The sequence below is a fragment of the Sceloporus undulatus genome, chromosome 9 (assembly GCF_019175285.1).
Source record: "Sceloporus undulatus isolate JIND9_A2432 ecotype Alabama chromosome 9, SceUnd_v1.1, whole genome shotgun sequence".
Classification (NCBI taxonomy): Eukaryota; Metazoa; Chordata; class Lepidosauria; order Squamata; family Phrynosomatidae; genus Sceloporus; species Sceloporus undulatus.
In genome coordinates this window covers 17,486,201-17,500,086 of record NC_056530.1, presented here as the reverse complement: position 1 = coordinate 17,500,086, position 13,886 = coordinate 17,486,201, and the positions used below count along the sequence as shown (strand labels likewise).

General features: G+C 43.9%; 1 protein-coding gene across 3 annotated transcripts in view; it reads left to right on the top strand.

The window, feature by feature from the left end:
- LOC121915654 (retroviral integration site protein Fli-1 homolog) overlaps window positions 1-13,886 on the top strand; it is a 26,919-nt gene extending 13,033 nt beyond the window's left edge. The window contains exons 2-9 of one of the 3 annotated variants that reach the window (XM_042440053.1): window positions 4,415-4,620; window positions 6,831-6,985; window positions 7,781-7,984; window positions 8,708-8,791; window positions 9,242-9,307; window positions 9,915-9,974; window positions 11,262-11,309; window positions 12,227-13,886. In XM_042440053.1, coding sequence (XP_042295987.1) covers window positions 4,415-4,620; window positions 6,831-6,985; window positions 7,781-7,984; window positions 8,708-8,791; window positions 9,242-9,307; window positions 9,915-9,974; window positions 11,262-11,309; window positions 12,227-12,741 — 1,338 coding nt within the window. In that variant the 3' untranslated portion in view covers window positions 12,742-13,886. Of the gene's footprint in view, window positions 1-4,414; window positions 4,621-6,827; window positions 6,986-7,780; window positions 7,985-8,707; window positions 8,792-9,241; window positions 9,308-9,914; window positions 9,975-11,261; window positions 11,310-12,226 lie in introns of all 3 variants that reach the window. The other 2 variants (XM_042440051.1, XM_042440054.1) reach the window with 2 other exon arrangements.

Sequence of the window (13,886 nt, the reverse complement as noted above, 5' to 3'; positions counted from 1 at the left end):
GCCCCCCCCCCCCTCAGCAATGCTGAAGAACAAGCAAAAGCAATATTGAAGCGGAATTGCAGTGTGGCTTCATGGGACCCCACTTCCAGATTGGGGGGGGGGGACCAGGACCAAAGGAGACATGCACATCACACCAAACAACAATGCACTGAGTGCGAAGTTGCCTAGGAATAGGGTTTGTGACTTTGCTAGTTCACCGAATTTACTTAAGTGTGGATTGACGCGTGATTGTGTTTGGAGTGTGTTCAGACTGCCAGCGATCGCGTGTGGTAACCTTTTGCGCAATAATGTGAATATGCATGATTGCGTTCAGGATGACACTGGATTATACTTCCAATTTCAGTGGTATGATATCCTCCCCAGTCTCACCCAGGCAGGAGAATTTGTACTCTTTGACTTTTTAAAGCCGTAATTCAGTGCCATATCCGCCAGCATTTTATAGATAACAAATTGACCCAAAAAAACTGAGTCGATGTATCCGTGGGTCAATGTAAGTACTGCATCTTAACTCTTACTTAAAAGAAGGAACCATCTCCTGGTGAAAAGGAAGAGTATAATATGTGAAACACCGACCACCTCTACTCTCTCATCCATCTAGCCTCAAGAATAAGCACAAAGAGTTATGTCTGCTGGAATTTGGTAAAGCCTTTGACATTGTTTTGCTTTGCTTCATCCCCTAAATTTTACTCTCAACCTAGCCACGGGTCATAGCAAAATCCATCATTTTGGCCTCCAAACTTGCCCTTGACTTATACATGAGGTCAACGTATAGTTGAGTATATACGGTAACTCCCCAAAATGCAACTCAAGACATGGAATTTCAACTGGTGTAGCTTTCCATGCTGATCCCATTTCTGGGGCTATATTGACTTTCAAAGCTGGATGGCTAGAGGGCCTCCAATATTGGAACAGGTCCCTGTCACTGTGTTTTGAATGGCTGTTTGACTGGCAGCAATGCAGAGATGCTAAGTTCACTCCTCCTATTCACCTGCTGTTTTTGGCAGAATGGATAAGACAGGAGGAAGCAAGGATGAGCTGGTTGACAACTCTAGCTGGTTCATGGGATCCTGTCTGGCTGTAAAAAAGCCGTGGCTAGGTCCCTTTCGTGACTAGGCGTTCCAGCTTTAGCACTGATGGTGAACAGCCTCCTCCTTCTGTTTCCTGAACCAAGGGGTGCGTCACTGCCCAGGAATTCCATTGTTGGGGAAGGCAGGGATGTGGAAAACTCAACCGTTAATTTCTCTACTTACTGCATTTTCCAATAAGTCTCTAGAATTACCCTTGAGTGATAGTGCGCCTGCCTTTCAAAGAACCGGTGGGACTCCTTTGGGACTTCATAGGAAGTTTTGGCTGCTATGTACTTTGTCTAGGTTTGGCCACAGCCCCACGTTTCCTATATCTCTGTGCTCTTGTTTCTTTTCTTTCTGGGGCCGGACCTATTTAAAAGGCCAGAGAAGTGAGCGGGATGAGGAGCTGAAGTCTATATGGACCCTATCACACTAGTGCAGAAACGGGATTTAAAGTAGATTTAAATTGGAAAAACCCTGCAAATGCGGCAGGTTTTTCACATGACGTTTCAGCAAACCATAAATAACGTGAAAATAAAGCGAATGTAAAGGGGACAAAAATGACACCTTTTTACTTTCGGAGCTTCCTGAAAGTAAAAAGGTGTTGTTTTTGTCCCTTTTACGTTCACTTTATTTTTGTGTTATTTCTGGTTTAAATCCAGTTTCTGAGTGGGATTTCTCTAGTGTGATAAGGTCCTATGCTACATTTCAACAGCAGTGAGCTTGGCCATCTTTGTTGTTGTCCTTCAAGTCATTTCCAAGTTACAACAACCCGAAGGTAACCCTATCGCAAGGTTTTCTTGTCAAGGATTGTTCAGCCTTCCTCTGAGGCTGAGAGAGTGTGACTTTCCCAAGGAAATCAAATGGGTTTCCATCACTGAGCAGGGATTCGAACCCTGGTTGTCAGAGTCATCCAATGCTCCAACCACTGCAGCACGCTGGCTCCCTTATAGCTTACAACCTTTAACCACTATGGGGCATTATTTAGAGCTCTCTTCCTCTGGTACAAGCGTTTGTTCATTTCCAGTTCCAGGAAAGAGGAATAATTCCAAATTACTGGAAACCTAAAAGGGTGGGAGGGGAAGGCTAGTGCCAAGTCATCTCATTGTTTGATTTCAGGCATATTGATAAAACACATGTATGCGGGGGCTTCTAATTTACTGGAATGGTTTTGCTTTCTTTAAGGATTGCATTGTGGTGATTTGTTTCTCTCACTCTTACTTGATGCTTCTGGATTGTTTGGCTTCTTTAACCAATTACAATGGGTGTTTTGAAATTAGGATTATACAGTCCTGCGATGAAAAATGCCCCCAGATGTTATCATACCTAAATCTCTGCCTATCTAGCCAGGATGCCACTTAGCCAGCCAGTTTTTGAAGTCGGCTTATTTATTCATGGGATAAGCTGCTAAGTGTGGATGCCGGTGTTTCAGTGCAATGTCTGTACTTTTGAACCGATTTTTGTCTTTCAAATTAAAGTGTTTTGAAAGTCTATTTTTTAGACTGTTACCACTGACTTGTTTTTCGCAGGATAATATTCTTTGCCGGATTATGTCATTAAAGTACATATTACAACCTAAAAGCGTGAAAGCAAGTTGTGAAAAAAACTGTATGTGATGGAGCAAATGTGGGGCCATTTTTGGATTTAGAACGCCAAATTCCTATAAAGCCAAAGTTTTTATGGCCCTCCATTTTACCAGCCTGTATTATTTATACTGTTACTACTCTTTGAAAGATGCCATATTTCCTCCAAAGAGCACATGATTGGTGCATATGGCTTTCCTTGGCCCCATTGTATCCACATAACAGCCTTTCAAGGTAGCTTCAGCTGACATTGTGTGACTAGCCCAGTGAGCTTCAGGGCTCAATGTAGATTGGCATTGCCAGATTAGTACCATCTCAGGCCCAAACTTGAGACCTTTGGATAGTCCCTGGTGATGGCATTAAGAATAATAGGTTTAGCATCAACCACAGTTGCTCAATATATTACATTCATTTTTTAAAAGGTTTAACAGAGGAAAATGCACATGCAACACAACACAGAGGCAATGTTCTCAACCTGATATTTTACACACAAATGCACACCATCATGAGGACCGGATGGTACAGATTCTGAAGGCCAGAGATCTGGGAATCCAATGAGAATCTGAAAGTGGGCTTCCTACCATTGATCTGACTCTCTTAACCATGGTACCATATTGTGTCATGGTCATTTCTGTTTCCAAATATTGCAACTGGTTTCTGCCTTTGTGTTTTGGACACCGACAAGATCTGGAGAAAATTAGCCGCTGGCCCCTTTTTTCTCCATCCCTGCGAGAAGCTTCACCTGATATTTTGTGGATGTCAGGCTGCACTTAAAGTAAAGATGGGCCAAGTGCAGACCCAGAGTCACATACGGTCCCCAAAGATGATTTTATGAGCTACCTATAACCTCTCCAAACTCCGTGGACCACTGTTTTTTTCTTGGCCAAAGAAGGCCACATTGCTTCTCTTGAAATTCCTTTTCCAGGTGGGGTAGTTCACCTTTTAAATTTATCATTTTAAATGGATTTCAAACATATTTATTTGGTTTTCAGTGATAATGAATTTCCAGCTTATTCATTCATTCATTCATTCATTCATACACACATACATTTTGGTACTCTGTGTAGCCTCCTGGCCATTGGCCATTCTCTCCGCAGGGAGAAAAGCAAGATATAAATAAAATACATACATACATACACACAGTCCTGACCTTTCTGTGTTGAAAGATTTTTGTTTTGCTTCTTGTTTTATTTTTAAAGAGGAAGTCAATACAGAGCTGAAAATAAATTTAAAGACATCAGCATTCTAGTAAGTTTCATTATCCTTCCCACCACCAGAAAATACCTGAATTAAAATCAAGAGATATTGAGGAATCATTTTTATCTTTGGTTTTCTGTAACTTGCAGAAGACACTGAAAAGTATGTGGGAATCACACAGTTTACTGATTAAATTGTAAGTGTCCATTTTGTCTCCAGTGGGTGTTCATTTGGACACACCAATGTTACTTTAAAATACCTTGTTCCCAAGGACTGAAAATTGGACATGATGATCTAAATGCACAGGACAATTGATAAGATGGAGGCTTTGATAAAGTGAATAAAAATTAAAAATTGAAAAGGCCTACTGTTAAAAAAATAAATAGGCCTGCTGAATTATACAGAATTTATCCCAAATACAGATTATGGGTTAGTTGGGATGGAAGCATTTACTTGGCAGTAAATATGGTACTTCAGTCCAAGCCAACTGGTCTCTGCTTATTTTCTAACAGTTTGCTTGTGGAACAGCCCTGATCACCCCCTTTTCTCCCCATTCCTCACTTGTAGGAGGCGTTGTCAGTTGTAAGCGAGGACCAGTCAATATTTGACCCATCTTTTGGCACTCCGCACCTCTTGAAGACTGAGCTGCCCTCTGTGGATGACTATGGTGGCAAGGAAGGCATCGGTTTAGAGGAGCCCCAGTGGCCAGCCCCGGCCAACAACAGAGTCCATGTGGTGAAGCAGGAGAATGAGCAAGTCAATTGCTCCAGCAGGTCAGCCATTCGGTGGTTTTGTGTGGAAAGGTTGCACAACAAGGGTTGGGAACGGGAACCCTGTGGTCCTTAGCCTGCTTTGCAAGCCTGTTTACCGTTTGGCCCTGACTCTAACTGGAAGAGAGAAGTGAAGTGCAGGTGCAGGCCTTTATCCTTGTTTATATTCATGGTGTACTGAACACTCTGCCTCCTAACGTCTGAAGCGGCCATTAAAAGGTGCCAGAACAAGCTAGATTATTTCTCCTTGTCCAAAACTGCAGCCCCAAACTATTAAGATGCATGTTGCTTATGGCATCATGCTCTGGGACATTATGTATGAGATTATTTCATCATCATCATCATCCTGCCTTTCTCCCAAAACTGGTATTCATAGAGGCTTATGAATTAAAACAATTTCACTAAAAACATACAAAGATCAGCACATTGAATTTTGCCTGGACACAGACCAGCAGCCAGTGGAACTGTGGCAGCAGGGTCCCCATATTCTGAGGGAGGGAGGCATGATACAGCCCTTCCCTGGCTCTGCTTTTGGGCCTCTGAGGTTGGTGGCACTGGTGAAGGAGGCCCCTTTCTTGCCATCACCCCCAGCCATATAATTAGCTGCTGGACATATCGTCTGTTGAAGTTTGTGGCTGCATTCGCAAACCCACAGGAAACAGCTCACTTCCCCTCAACCAAACAGCTTGCATTGCCTCAAGAAGGGGCATCTGATGCAAAGAGGTCAGAGTAGTTCAGGCCAGGGCTTCCTTACCTCTGTCCTCTACAGAGCCAAGCTGGGAATTGGTCCTGCTGGCCAGGGATGATGGAAACCAGAGGCCACATCTGAAGGCCACCATGCTGGGGAAGGACCCTTGTAAAGTCTTCAGAAAGGCAAACTGAAAATAGGGAGAAGAGAGACAGAATTTGGAAAGTTGTTTACAATTTAATTTGTTCTTAGTGCTATCTGGGAAGTAATTAATTGTTATTATTTGTTACATTGTTTATAAAATGCCCTGTTGTGTTGTTGTTGTTGTCATTGTCATTGCATGCCTTCAAGGCAATGTTAAGATGAATTTGTCATGGAGTTGCCCATTTCATTCTTGGTCACTTTTTGTTATTTTAAAAGAAAGGACAGTACCTTAGAATTGATAAAAAGGTAGCATAAAAGTCCCCAAAAGGTCTGTTAAAATTATTCTTAAAATACGTTAAAGTGCGGTTTAGAAGTATGCCCTTTCAAACTTCTTTTCAGTTACTAGAAAACATTGAATTGTTATGCCAACATCGTGACTTTGTTCCCGTTTATCACATTTTTGAAATGTGAGTTCTTTGTGCACTCGTTTCCACCTACGCCAATAACTTGTAATTACATTCCTTGTAACATCCAAGGTCTGGAGGAAAATATAACTGTCGTGGATCCAAGTTTGTGAATGTCGATAGCTGTAGAAGTCAGTATGTGTGTATGTGTGTGTGTGTATAATATTTATGGATGCATTTTTATTTATAGGAAGCATTTATTCTGCTTTTCAACACAGGTCAGTTTTCAGAGGAGGAGTTCAGTAGTGTAGAGTAGTAGACATAATACTGGGCACAGTAGTAATCTCTCAGAATAGAATTACAGAAACAGCAGCATACAACAATAAACAGTAGATAGTGTTAGCATTCAGCTATCACAATAAACCATGTTTCATCACAGCAGAACAAGTCTAATCCCTATCCCTACACAATATACATACTATTCCTTCTGGAGAGTTGAAGCATCTGCTTCCATTTTTGAGTCCCCAGAGCTTGCTATGTCATCTGAATTTCAGGAACTATAGTTGATCTTAAATAGGATTTATCTGAAGCAAGCAGGAGTAGCTCCAACCATTAGGGAGAATTAGCTCATCAAATCAGGCTGCAGGTTTTAGGTGTCAGGAGAGGGCAGCAAATGGTTAGCTATTTCCATGTTATTGTACTATTACTGTCCAGGAAGGGAGAAGATGTTCAAGGCCCAAAATAACTTGGATGGACTTGGGTAAAGTACACCAGGATTTGTGTGGGTGTTGCTCCATTTCAGGCAACAAGGCCCTGTGAGCCTACTGTACGTATAAAGAATAGATGTCTCACAAATGGCTTCTTGTTTTCACTTGTGAAATGTTGGAAGAATATGTAGTATGAACAAACTCCCAGTCTTCAATGTTATAATTCTACCTAGTTGTCCAGTGATTCTCCTGTCTCTTCCCCATCAGCAGACAATCTCCTGTAGACTGTAGTGTGACCCGGAGGAGCAAGGCAGGAGGAGCAGTTGACCCATCTCAGGTATCCTATCCAGGTGGATACAACAACCAGCGAAGCAGCCCTTCTGTCAACCCTCCAGGCGAGGAGAAGAGAGTCATTGTCCCGGCAGGTTGGTATAAGACAATGTAGACCTCTTTCTTTCCTGACTCTTGCTGGGTATTGGCCAAGGGACCCATAAATTTGAGTGAAGAACCTGTGGTTGTCTAGATGTTGTTGGGATTCCAGTTGCCATTCTGACCCATAAATATAGAGGTACTCTTGGTCCCAGACAAGGGGGTCCAGTCTGGAGCGAAGATATGTGGCCCCTATTACAAAGGTCCCATACAGACATGCCGAAATAAAGCTGCTTCAGGTCACTTTGGAGGTATCCTGTTTAAATGATGCATACGTCCTAAGAGGCCAGAAGCCATGCTAAAGCCACAATCCAGTCCTAAGGACTGGAGCACAGCTTTTGTGTAGCTTCTGGATTCTTAGGATGCATGCATCATTTAAACAGCATACCTCCAAAGTGACCTGAAGCAGCTTTATTTTGACCTGTCTGTATGGGGCCAAAAGTTACAAAAACTGGCCATTGGCCACACAATTGCTGGCTTCTCCAGCCTAATCCACAATCTTAAATCTCTGGATAATGAAGACTTTATGGTTTTAAAAAAAAAACCCACACAACTCTTGCTTTGCTCACTTTCTGCATAACGTCCAGTTCTTACAGGTTTCTGGAGAAATCAACAGCTTCCATTGTCCTACAGTAGAATTTGAAATTTTTTGAAATCTTACCTCTTATTACAGTATTTCACTCCAGATCCCTGAGTACCAGAAGGTCTTCCAGTCTAATAACTTTGTGCTTCACACAGTGACATCCTTGTGCTGTTTGGTCTTTAGCCCAATACTTCTGTCTCTCCAACAGATCCTAGTGTGTGGACCCATGATCATGTCCGTCAGTGGTTGGATTGGGCAGTGAAGGAGTATGGCCTCCTGGACATTGAAACCAGCCTCTTCCAGCATGTGGATGGCAAGGAGTTGTGCAAACTTGGCAAGGAAGGTTTCATACGCCTCACCACACCATACAACGCAGATGTGTTGCTGTCTCACCTCTCTTACCTGCGCCAAAGTAAGATCCAAGGCAGGATTATGGTTGGAGAAATATTCCATTCTTGGACACTGGGGCTGGGGTCAGCAAGGCACATGGTACCCAGTGTGTGTGTGTGTGTGTATGCTATATGATTCTCTCCAAGATGAGGAAAAGCCATTGCTGAGTATCGTTTGGTTTAGTTGATCAACCAGTTACAAATCCACCTAACAGTTGCATTTTCTAGCCCACATTTTACTAGTTTTTCCCAGGGATATCATGGGGGATCTTGTCAAAGGCCTTACTGAAATCATGATACGCTGCATCCACAGCATTCCCTTCATCAACCAAGCTTGTGACTCTTATAAATATATATATATGTATGAGACCCTGAATTTGCAAATGAAACCACCATCCATGACTGACCAATGACTAACGTAGCCCCTTCTTTCTAATCACCAGAGCCAGCCTTAGCATTAAACAAAGTGAACCAGCCACCTCAAGGGGGAAAATACAAGGGGGTAGTAGAAAGTGTTGAGGAGGTATTGGAAGACAGAGAGCCGCCCATGTCATATTTTGAGTCTCCCATCCAAGACGGCTGCCTTCATTGTGGAAGATGTTGTCCCAGTTGCCAGCACTGAAAAGTCAACTTCCAGCCCTGTTGGCATCTGTATAGATGATATTTGTGGGAGACACAGTCTTTTCCTTTGCCTTGTCAATAATAACTTTTCTGTTTTTCTCTCTTCCTCCCTCCCTCTCCAACAGGCAGCCCCACTTTTACATATCCATCTGCGCCAGTCATTACACAGCAACCTCCTCCGCCGCCACCAAGGGCCCAAGTCAAAACCGGTGAGTTATTGCTGCAAAGCCTTTACCTGTAGAAAAAACCTAGGGATGTTGTAGGATTTGAGTGCTTTTGTGTCAGTAGCTGCCCAGAACCATCCTGAAGATCTTACTAATAACATGCTTTGATGTTCCATATACAGCGATCTTCAAGGGTGGGTGTTAGTGTCCTTAACTGAGAATTCCTCTTATCCAAGTCCATTAATTGCTTCCTGTTCAGCATGGTGCAGATTTCACTGCTCCTAAATTAACACCTATTTTCTGCTTTAGTAGATGTTTGTTCTGTTATTATACAGGAATGTATAATAAAACTAAACATGGCAAATGTTCATTGAATGCAATATTGTTTCCCACTGTTTTCCAAGAGTGGGCTTTTGACCCATACTGTGGAGGCTGCATTTTACCCATGAATGGGCACCTCTGCCTAAAGTGGACTTTTTCTCTCTTTTGGTACAGAGTCTCCATATGAGGAAATCCGGCGGAGCAGCTGGGGTAGTGGCCCTACCAGTACAACTTCCAAAGGTACCATTCATTCCTCCAAGGGCATCACTAGCGGCTGCACTGGGTAACACCTCAGAGGGAGGTGAACACCCAGTGGGGCAGTCATGCTCCAACCTCAGTGTGACAGCCCTTCAAATACTTGCAGATTTCTTCCAAATGGAAGCCTCCATCCCAATATGGGAAACAGTATACCAGACCAGATTTGGGGCCTGAGATATTTTACTGCCTGAAGAGAGTACTCCTTACCATTCCATGTACCAAAACTACTTGTTTTGGCCACTGAATCATCTTCAACACTAGCACTAGAAGACCATCCTCTGCTCTGCCACATCTAAAGGATGCAGGGTAGGGGGCATAGGGGAAGCACATATAAAGTACCCAGCTCTCTCTTTTATTGCCTTGGTGTTTCCTCCCAGCGTCTGACATCTGAGGTCACTGACTCACTGTGACTGATGACAAAGCTGGCTTTGACAAGGTAGATTTTTAATCTGTTCCAGTGCCAGACTCTTCTTATGACTTCTATCAGAGGGGGAAACAGGACAGACAGTTAAACTGAGCCATTTTATTATGTCAACACCTTCATTTGCTGGTCTCTTAATACTTAATGGTCTCCTCTTTTACCCTTAAGGTTCGCCACCACAGATCCAGGGTGTGGGTCGAACTCCTGATTCAACACGTGTTGCACCAGGTATATTTTTTCCCCAGAGGAATTTTCATAATTTCCTACTTTAGGATCCTATTTAAAAGCATCATGATGTGTAAACATTGGTGGGTGCTTCTGTATACCATATTTCCCTGCTGAGAAAAAACTTCACTTACTACAAGGGAGGGAAAACAAGTGGCTCTCCCATTGCTGAATTACTGTCCCATCATCCCTCACCACTGGCCAGACTGGCTGAGGCTGATGGGAACTGGAGTTCAAACATGTCTGGAAGGCAAAAGGTTCCTCAGCGTAGACCTTCTACTTTCTGTAGATCGAGGTGTCAAAAAAAGCAAGAGCAAACTGAGTTGGTTTGTTTTCCTGGTCATATGGCAACTGGTCTTTTTAATGGGCTTTGTGGAATGTGGATGCAGTGAAATAAACATATTCTTAGAATGGTCTCAGAGTAGCATCCTTTGCTCTTGTAGATGATAGAAAAGGAAATGGCTAGAGCGACCACTTCCACATCACCAAGCAGAGGACAAAAGAGGACACAGATTTGCATAAAATGTGAATATGCTAATGTATGTGTACAGAGGCACATCTAGAACGAATTACTAAGCAGAAAGACAATGTGTCTCCCCTAAAGGAGAAATCACTGACTGGGCGGATTTTGTATCTGTTGCATCTGCTGTGCATATATTCCTAACCGTGGCAAGGCAACATCAAGGCTGCTGTTCTTCCTTCTTCTGGTTCTTTACATTTAAAGCAGATGTATAAAGCCAATCTTTCAAATAGAAGATGCCTTCCCTTAAGGGACTATCCAGAAGTAGGCCAGGAGTAGGGTTGCCAGAGTGAAAATTGGAGAGGGCACATGCACCTTCAATGTTTGTGTAGGAGAGGGAATCTCAGCCAGTGTTGCTTGCTAAAATTCCCTCCTACACAAGCATTGAAAGGGCAGGAGCACCATCCATTACTTTACGTATCAACATAATGTGTCTCTGTCTATCTACCTGTGCACTGTGGACAGATACAATATCTGGGTTCTTTTGCCTGCCATGCTGCTTTTATATATGGGTACCTTTTGGGTATCACCAGCACTGTTTCTTTATAGAGGTACATTCAATCATATGAGGCCAGTTCGTATTCTGAAGTAGCGCAGCCCAGCCCAAGGGATGTATTACCACCATCAGAGATAGACTGAGACTCTAAGCAAGGAATTCCAGGTATTGAGAAGAGCAGTGAGGCATTCCAGGTGTTGGGAAGAGGCAGAGCTGTAGATGGGGAGAGGATCTTTGAGTGCATTTGACTCTGATTCCCTTCTCATTCTCACAGATCCATACCAGGTCCTGGGACCCACCAGCAGCCGCTTGGCAAACCCAGGTGGGTCCAAATGTATCTTATTTTGGGGGACTGGGGCTACACAGAGGAGGGCTTAGGGAGGCTAGTCCTTTTCCAAGCAGAGGATGATGGAGAGAAGCTCCACCTGTTGAATTTTTGCCTATCATGCTGCTTTTTAAGATCAGGAGATGATGGGATAGATAGCAAATATACTTGCAGAGGCAATAAATCCAGTCAATTTAGGCTGTGTCTGCAGTGCAGAAATAATGAAGTTTGGCTACATTTTTACTGCCATGGTTCAGTGCCACGGAATTCTGAGATCTGCAGTTTTGAGAGATGTTCAGCCTTCTCTGTCAGAGAGATCTAGCACCATGGCAAATCCCAGGATTCCATAGCATTGAGCCATGACAGATAAAGTGACGTCAAACTGCATTACTTCTGCAGTGCAGATGCAGCATTAAACAAGCCATCTTTTATAGAGGAAGCTCAAGCAAAAGAGGAAGGGTGGAAGGGAGTTGCATGTAAGCCTAGTTACACTGATCTGCAGTTGTCTTTTCTATCTTGCTATCTTCTAGATGTATTGGACTATTAATCCCAGGGCCCCTCAAGTAAACTGTGAGATGTAGTCCAACACATCTAGAAGGCACCAAGTTGGGGAAGGTTGGTGGGTCTCAAACTTGGGGGCCCAAGGTATTATTGGACTTTAACTCCTCGAAGCTCCAGTCAGCATGGCCAATGGTCAGGGATTCTGGAAGTTGTAGTTCAAAACATCTGAATAATCCAAGATTGAGGATCACTGGTCTTCCTCCTTTTTCCACTCTAGCCAGTCTAGTTGCTGACCAGTGTCACATATTTTCCTCTTTCTCCCCATTGGCAGTAGTAAAGCTTGAGCAAATGGGAATTCACCTGGCTTGCCCTGCTACAAGCTGATGTTAGCTCAGTTCTTGTCTCCCTGACAGGCAGCGGACAGATCCAGCTATGGCAGTTTCTCCTGGAGCTGCTGTCAGACAGCAGCAATGCCAGCTGCATCACTTGGGAGGGGACCAATGGTGAGTTCAAAATGACGGATCCTGATGAAGTGGCACGGCGATGGGGCGAGCGCAAGAGCAAGCCCAACATGAACTATGACAAGCTGAGCCGGGCACTACGCTACTACTATGACAAGAACATCATGACCAAGGTTCATGGCAAGCGCTATGCTTACAAGTTCGACTTCCAGGGCATCAACCAGGCCCAGCAGGGGCAGCCAGGAGAGCCTGCCCTGTACAAGTATCACCACACGGACCTACCCTATCTTCCTTCTTACCATCAGCAGAAGGTGGGCTTCAACTTGGGCCACACCAACCAGATGCCCGCCTCGTCCACCGGCTACTTTGGGGCACCCTCTCCATACTGGAATTCCAGCAGTGGAAACATCTACCAAAGCCCTGCCATGCCACGGCAGCCGGGCAGCCACTTGAGTTCTTTCTTCTAGTCCACAGGGGTTCCAGAGATACCTGAACTTCTGCTATTTGGCAAACCTCGCCACTCAAACACCAGTCAGTTTCTAGAATGGTGAAGTATCATCCCAAATAAAGAGGGATAGTGAATGCCTCACCAGCAGCCAGCCGGGGGCAGCATGCCCCTTTCATCTCCTTCTGCTCTTCTATAGACATCTATTTTTCTCACTTATCACTGGACACAGCTGGAACCCCTAAATGGTTGGATCTTCTATTGTCAGCAGTCTTCAGTTTGCACACACAGTCTGGGAGGGACTAGGTGTTATAAGAGACAAGGAGCTGCTTCGTATCTCCAGAATCTTTATCCCTTCGTATGATGGAGTGCTTGCTTGGTGTCTGTTGCATGCTGCCTGAGACAAAAGATAGCACCCTCTCCCCAGTTCCATGTACAGAAGCCAAGTAGACTGGCAATGCAATCTTTTTCAAAACTAGTGATGCCACAATGTCCTCCATAGTACCAGAGGCCAGCAGGCTAGCTCAGGAGGCAGAGCACAAACCATCTCACACCATGGTCTGCCTGTCACTACCAAGTCACCATCACCTGAGGCAGATCCACAGCCTGCCTTATGGTAGAACTGGTCCTAAAGTTTTCCCTTTACCTTTAGTAAATTGCACTCAGACTGGACTTTTTCACATGGGAGGCAAGTATCATTAAATCGTGACTAAATCGTGGTAATAGCACGATCGGGGGGGGGGGGGTATCACATTCTTGCACGGTTCTCCCGTTCGTGTCCTGTGAATAAACAGTAATGGACGCGTCATTGGGTAATAATTGCTATAATCACAATTTAGGCACACTAACCATGTTATGCCTTCTTGTCACGTCAGTCTAACCAGTGCCAGCAACAACCTTGGTAACTTGCATCCCTGGCACACTGAACTCCAAGGAACTGGTGCTCCAATTCAAAGTGCCTTGCAGGCAACAAAATCTATGCCTGGAATCTTAAAATGCATAGAATATGTAGCACATTTGCTTGTGAATACACTTCCCGCCACAACACACACTCGTGTTTTGTAGAATTTGATTGTTTTGTACTAGTTTTCTATGTATTAAAAGTTGTGCCATAGTGTAATAGAAGAAGCTCTCTGGATTTGATGGGAGGGGGAGATTCAAAGTCAC